This window comes from Labrus bergylta, chromosome 18 (genome assembly GCF_963930695.1).
Source record: "Labrus bergylta chromosome 18, fLabBer1.1, whole genome shotgun sequence".
Taxonomy (NCBI): Eukaryota; Metazoa; Chordata; class Actinopteri; order Labriformes; family Labridae; genus Labrus; species Labrus bergylta.
The window spans coordinates 841,714-849,002 of record NC_089212.1 but is presented as its reverse complement, the minus strand read 5'-3'; the positions used below and the strand labels follow the sequence as shown (position 1 = coordinate 849,002).

The following is a 7,289-nucleotide window of genomic DNA, read 5'->3' as shown; positions in this document are numbered from 1 at the left end:
TTGTAACATTTTTTAAATTGTTTTTAATTCCTCACATTTGCAGAAAACTAATTCTGCTGTCGTAAAAGAAGCCCTATATTGAAAAGAGCAGACAGTCATGATTGAACAAGAAGACAGAGAGAAAGAGAGAGAGAGAGAGAGAGAGAGAGAGAGAGAGATAGCGCATCCAAAAAGCACAGAACTGCTACATGCCAATACCAAACACATTGATAGAACATTCAAATCTCAATCAATTGGTTTAAATCTTGGCTTTGGAAGACCATACCTCAGAGTCTGGAGTCAGAAATAGTGTGTGGATATACAGGTGAGCGGAGCTGCTTTGTCACCTGTAAATGTCTGGTGGTCTTGTGTTTCGTTTCAAGACATGTAATTTACTACAAACCCTGCTTGTAGTCCCCTGGTGCTTAATCCTAAACCTCTGCAGGCTCCTGTAGCAAGGGAAAGACAAGCTCTGATCTGAAAACTAGGAAGGTCTTGTCAGCTAGGTGGGTGAAGTGAAACTTGCTTTGAATAGATATTGATAGTGGGTCGTTGTCAGGCTTTGTTTGGACTGAGCACTTAAGTTTCATTCTCTGAGCATCAACAGGAGAGGCAGTTGATGCCCTCTGTTGATTGCAAGCTGAAAATCTGGGGCGTGTGACGCTTCAGCGTGGCCACAGAGCCCGGGCAACCACGAGTACTGCTTTGCCTATTTCCTCTGGTCATCTGCTAAATGCAACATGTGCTACAAAGAAATCTCTGTCATTCATGGGAACAGGAAAAGACACATCTGTCATAGACAACAAAATCTTAACAACTTGTCTCTACTTAAGAAAACCTCTTTTCCCCACCCTTCATTTACTTTTGGCCTCTGGAACTGTCAATCTGCTGTGAATAAAATTGAATTCATCCAAGCACTTTCAAAAATGTCAGACATTCGGGCACTTGCCCTTACTGAAACCTGGATCCGCCCAGAAATTACAGTCACATCAGCTGCTGTTTCTGTTGACACAGTGTTCTCACACACACCCCGCTCTGTTGGACGTGGAGGTGGTACAGGTATCCTCATTTCTAATACCTGGAAATTCAATAAACTCTTCCCACTGAGCAACAACTCCTCATTTGAATATCACACAATCTTGATTACTGCGCCTATTAAAATGTACATTGCTATCATTTACCGCCCACCAGGGTGTAATCTGAATGATTTTGTTGTGGAACTGGACATGCTACTCTCAGAAATCCCTGATGATGGAACACCACTGATTGTAATGGGAGACATGAACATACATACTGATAAAGCCCAGGCAACAGACTTCCTTGCTCTCCTATCCCATTTTTTTCCGTGTCAAGTTCCATCATGACTTTCTGCACAAACTCAAAGGTGAATTTAAGTGTTTTTGGATACTTCAGGTTGAGTGCATATATCAGGCCAAACAGCTTGGCAAAAGCTACTGGAATGGAGGGCAGGTCGTTCAGGACTGTTATTCCTTCAATAACAATCTTAATTTCTTTGGGTTGATGGAAAGGATCCTCTTTCTCAATGATGATTGACTGCTCCAGTTCTTCAGCCTCATTGTTCTGCATATTCAGAAAAAAAATCAGTATGTTAGAACTAGAGCTGCAGGATTTGTAAAATCTGTGGGATTGCAAATATAGCTGACTTGCAATTATGACTGCAATAAAGTACATTTTGTTAAGAGTCTACATGCTTGGTTATCAAGGGACGTGCAGTAATACTGGTGGTTTTGAAATATGTACTTCTCTTCTAACACATACAAATATTAAGTAGTCACATTTAAACTTACAAAAAAGTACAAAAGAATAAAGCTTCTAAAGTACTTTTTTTTAATTACTTAAAAAGTTCATAAAACATAAAAACACAAAAACATATAATGTTTTATTTCCACAACTAAAAAGCCTGGAGTCAGCCCTACTCGTTAAGACTTTCAGGCACTTCACCTGGCTTTGTCCAGCAGCAGAAAAATGGGACACCAAGAGAAAGAAATGGACTTACCTTTCACCCAGGTTAAAATCAGACAACTTTTTTTCAATTTTACTTTATTGATCTCATTCACAGTGACAGGCACTGCCTCTGCTAATAATCGCTGTGTGGTTTTATAGCTAAAAAAACATTTTATATTGAGACTGACAAATCCTGGAAACTGATGAGGTAGTTCCTCCCTCATAAATGTTTCAGAGAAATATTTTCAAGGAAGCCAATAGAATATGCGATACAATAGTAAATTATAAAGGATGTGTCAGTAAAATCAAGGTTGTGACTTCATTAAATCGTGTAACACTAGTTAAGGATGCATGAGGCTGTCACTTTTTATTAGAAGTTCGAACATTCATTTGAGAGTGAGATGAAAAGTTTGTGTTAAAAGTTTAAGCATACAGTTTATCAGCAAAACTTGACCATTACATACCCTAATGCCCTCAGTTAATTCAGACAGTTTCTCAAAAAATGGAGGACGTGAGCAAGCTAAGCCATCACGAGGGGGCAATCACTACACAATCTGCTAAGGACTGTGTGGAAATATTTTATTTTACGTCGTACACTGTAATGGCAAAATATTATTGTAATTAAGAAACAGCTGCACTAGATCTAGCTCAAGTTGATAGACTTGTATTTCTAGTGATACATTTATATTATATTGGGCTTATATTTCTGTTATGTTGTGCTACTGCTGTTCATAGCTGAATAAAACAGTAAAATTAAGTAGTAAACCTTTTTGTGATTGTGTAGCGGTGGCAGTGGGGTTCAAATAGTTTGAACATTATTGTGTCAGGACTCAGGCTTTACCTGGAGATCTTTGATAAGCTGGTAAACAGGTTCACCAAGGTGGATCATCACCAGTTTGAGGATATATTCCCTTCTGGTGTTGATGTCCACAGTCTGAAAAAAAACAGTTACTTCCAATGAAAATTACTGCCACTCAAGGACAATTTTGCCATATACCCCACACTTCATCCATACATACCTCATCGAAAGCCTGCAAAATCCTTGCAGCCTTTTCTTTTATAAGTCCCCCCTTGCTCCTGATGACCTCCAGCAGTTTCGGGGTATGTTTGTCCATCTGCGCCAAGAACTTTTTCAGTTAATTACACATGTGATGACTGCTCAAATTTTTTAAGGGTGCCTGATTTTCACACAGAAGAAATCTGACTTGTTTCAACATGTCTGGATTAACCATGTCCAAAGCAGTTTTTTTATTTATTTTTCTTTTAGTAAATAATTCAACTGTGTGTGTTAATTCTCTGTGCAGTAAAGCTATCTAGACTGGAAAAGAAATTAAACAATATTTTGTAAGAAAAAGTCAAATAACATATATAATGAAATATGGCATTTATATATATATATATATATATATTTACTGTAGCTATATATAAGAGGATGGGGAAGGAAATCATCTGGCAAATTAGTGAAGGGGGAGGTTGTTCTGGCAGGCCATCAACCAACGATCTTGAGGAGCCTAAGAGAGCTCAAGAGCTCCCAGGAAAGTAGGTGGTTAGTGACTGAGATTTACAGATAGATACATGCAGTAATATGATGTACTGTATATGCACAGAGAGAGAGAGAGAGAGAGAGAGAGAGAGAGAGAGAGAGAGAGAGAGGAGCTCAAGGTGCCAGTTCCGCCGGTAGTCTAAGCCTATAGCAGCATAACTAGGAGCTGGTCTACACCAGCACCAGCCCTAACTATAAGATTTATCAAAAAGGAAAGTTTTAAGTCTATTCTTAAAAATACAGACTGTGTCTGCCTCCCGGACCCCGGCTGGAAGACGATTCCAGAGGAGAGGAGCCCGATAACTGAAGGCTTTACCTCCCATAGTACACTTAGAGACTGTAGGTACCACTAGTAGGCCTGCATTCTGGGACCGTAATGTTCTCAAGGGGCAGTACGGCATTGGTAACTCCTTGAGATAAGATGGTGCCTGGCCATTTAGACCTTTGTAAGTGAGAAGAAGGATCTTGAATTCTATTCTAGACTGTATAGGGAACCAGTGCAGAGAAGCCAACAGGAGTAATGTGGTCCCTTTTCCTAGTTCTAGTCAGTACACGAGCTGCAGTGTTCTGGACTAATTGAAGAGTCTTTAGAGACCCACCATAGCACCCCGACAAAAGAGTATTACAATAATCCAACCTGGAGGTAACAAATGCATGAACTAGTTTTTCTACATCATTTTTCGACAGGATATTCCTGATCTTAGATATATCACGAAGGTGAAAATAGGCTGTTCTTGAAATTTGCCTGATGTGAGAGGTAAAGGACATATCTTGATCAAATAGAACTCCTGGATTCCTAACAGTGGTGCTAGATGCCAGGCTGATGTCATTAAGGACAGTCAAATCACTAGAAAAAGTCTCTCTGAGGTTTTTAGGGCTTAGCACAATAACTTCAGTCTTGTCTGAGTTAAGTAGCAAAAAATGTCTGGTCATCCAGGTCCTAACGTCCTTAAGGCACGTTTCTAGCTTACATAACTGACTGGTGCCATCGGGCTTTATTGATACATAAAGCTGAGTATCATCTGCATAGCAATGAAACTGTATGGAGTGTTTCCTCATAATATTTCCCAGAGGAAGCATATATAATGTAAAGAGAATTGGCCCAAGCACTGAACCTTGTGGCACTCCATGGCTAACTTTGGTGTGCATAGAAGACTTATCATTAACATGTACAAACTGAGATCGGTCTGATAAGTAGTATTCAAACCAACTTAAAGCAGTCGCTGTAATTCCAAGTAAATGTTCTAGTCTGTATAATAGGATCTGATGGTCAATGGTGTCAAAAGCAGCACTAAGATCTAACAAGACGAGCACAGAGAGAAGTCCCCTGTCTGAAGCTAAAAGTAGATCGTTTGTAACTTTAACTAGTGCAGTCTCAGTGCTATGGTGGACTCTAAATCCTGACTGAAACTCCTCAAATAAACTGTTGTCATGGAGAAAGTCACACAGCTGATTAGCTACCACTTTCTCCAGGATCTTTGAGATAAAAGGAAGGTTGGATATAGGCCTATAGTTAGCCAGAGTTCCTGAATCTAGAGTAGGTTTTTTGAGTAGAGGTTTGATTACCGCTACTTTAAATGACTGTGGTACAGAGCCTGCCAGTAAAGACATATTGATCATATCTAATATAGTGTTGCCAACTAAGGGAAAGACTTCCTTAAACAGCTTAGTTGGGATTGGGTCTAAAAGACAGGTTGACGGTTTTGACGCAGAAATAATTGAATTTAGCTCTGAAAGGTCGATCAGAGAAAAACAGTCGAGACTAATATCTGGTCCTGGAACTGTCTCTGCTGTATCAGACGTATCTGCAACAGGTAAGGGCAGGAGGTTACCAATTTTGTCTCGGATGTCTAGAATTTTGTCGTTGAAAAAGCTAAGGAAATCATTACTGCTGAGGGCTAAAGGAATACAAGGCTCAATGGAGCTATGACTCTCTGTCAGCCTGGCTACAGTGCTGAAAAGGTATCTAGGATTGCTTTTGGTTTCCTCGATTAGAGAGGAGTAGTAGGCAGCTTGAATGTGACATAGAGCCTTCATATATTTTCTATGACTATCCTGCCAGAATAAACAAGATTCTACTGTTTTGGTCGAGCACCAGTCTTACACGCTTCTCTGCGCCTCTCTTAGATCCGTCTCCCAGTCGCTATAGCTGTAATTCTGGATCTAACTGTAGTTATACTATAGGTGCTGTGTCTGTCCCCCGGTCCAGACCCATTTTTATAAGTCATCCAAACGTAGAAAAAAAAGGCGTAAATCGTCAAAATCTCATTCGAATCAAAACTACGAATACGATTTTGCAAAAAAATCAGAAAATTCACTGCAGACTTTTGAACATTAGGTCTTTAGCATCCAAATCTCTCTTAATGAATGATCTGATATCAGATCAGCATATTGATTTACTTTGTTTGACTGAAACTTGGCTGTGTCGAGATGAATATGTTAGTTTAAATGAATCCACTCCTCCCATTTTAGTACTCATATACCTCGAGACACTGGACTAGGTGGTGGAGTAGCAGCTATTTTTAATTCTAGTTTTCTAGTTAACCCTCGGCCAAAGCTGAATTTTTCTTCTTTCGAAAGCCTTGTTCTTAGAGTTTCACATCCAGTCTCAAGAACCTTTCAGCCAGTTCTAGTTGTTGTAGTTTACCGCCTTCCTGGCCCATACTCTGAATTTCTATCTGAATTTGCAGAATTTTTATTAAATTTAGCTCTTAGCAGTGATAGAATAATTGTTGTAGGTAACTTCAATATCCATGTGGATGTTGATAATGATAGCCTTAGCACAGCTTTCATGTCATTATTAGACTCTATTGGTTTCACCCACTTTAAACGAACCTACTCATCGTTTTAACCACACCCTGGATCTTGTTTTAGCTTATGGCATTGAAATCCAAAACCTTACAGTTTTCCTAGAAAATACTCTTCTATCAGACCATTTCCTTATTACTTTCGACTTTGTCCTACCAGAATTATCTCTGCTTAATAAAAATGTGCTCTCTAGAAGGTTATCTGATAGTGCTGTAGCTAGATTTAAGGAAGCTATTTTAGCTGCTTTTGATTCAGTACCGTGTTTCAACCCAGTTGAAAACTCTTATGATAGCTTTAGTCCCTCTCAGCTAGATCAGTTTGTTGATAGTGCAGTGGATTCACTGAGAGTTACTCTTGATTCGATTGCTCCCCTAAAACAGAAGGTTATCAAACGGCAGAGATTAGCTCCATGGTTCAACTCAGAAACCCGTACTCTAAAACAAACGTCACAAGATTTTGAAAGACTATGGCGCTCTACCAAAACGGTAGAATCTCGTTCATTCTGGCAGGATAGTCATATATAAATATATGAAGGCTCTACATCATGCTTGAGCTGCCTACTACTCCTCTGTAATCGAGGAAAACTAAAGCAATCCTAGATACCTTTTCAGCACTGTAGCCAGGCTGACAGAGAGTCATAGCTCCATTGAGCCTTGTATTCCTTTAGCCCTCAGCAGTAATGATTTCCAGAGCTTTTTCAACGACAAAATTCTAGACATCAGAGACAAAATTGGTAACCTCCTGCCCTTACCTGGTGCAGATACCTCTGATATGGCAGAGACAGTTCCAGGACCTGATATTAATCTAGACTGTTTTTCTCTGATCGACCTTTCAGAGCTAAATTCAATTATTTCTGCGTCGAAACCGTCAACCTGTCTTTTAGACACAATCCCAACTAAGCTGTTTAAGGAAGTCTTTCCCTTAGTTAGCAACTCTATATTAGATATGATCAATATGTCTTTACTGGCAGGCTCTGTACCACAGTCATTTAAAG

General features: G+C 39.5%; 1 protein-coding gene across 1 annotated transcript; it reads left to right on the top strand.

The window, feature by feature from the left end:
• The first annotated feature begins 719 nt into the window (after positions 1-719).
• On the top strand, positions 720-1,343 carry LOC136183293 (uncharacterized). Its single transcript, XM_065966627.1, has one exon. It carries the CDS (start codon positions 720-722, stop codon positions 1,341-1,343), a length of 624 nt encoding a protein of 207 aa, XP_065822699.1.
• Positions 1,344-7,289: the final 5,946 nt, after the last annotated feature.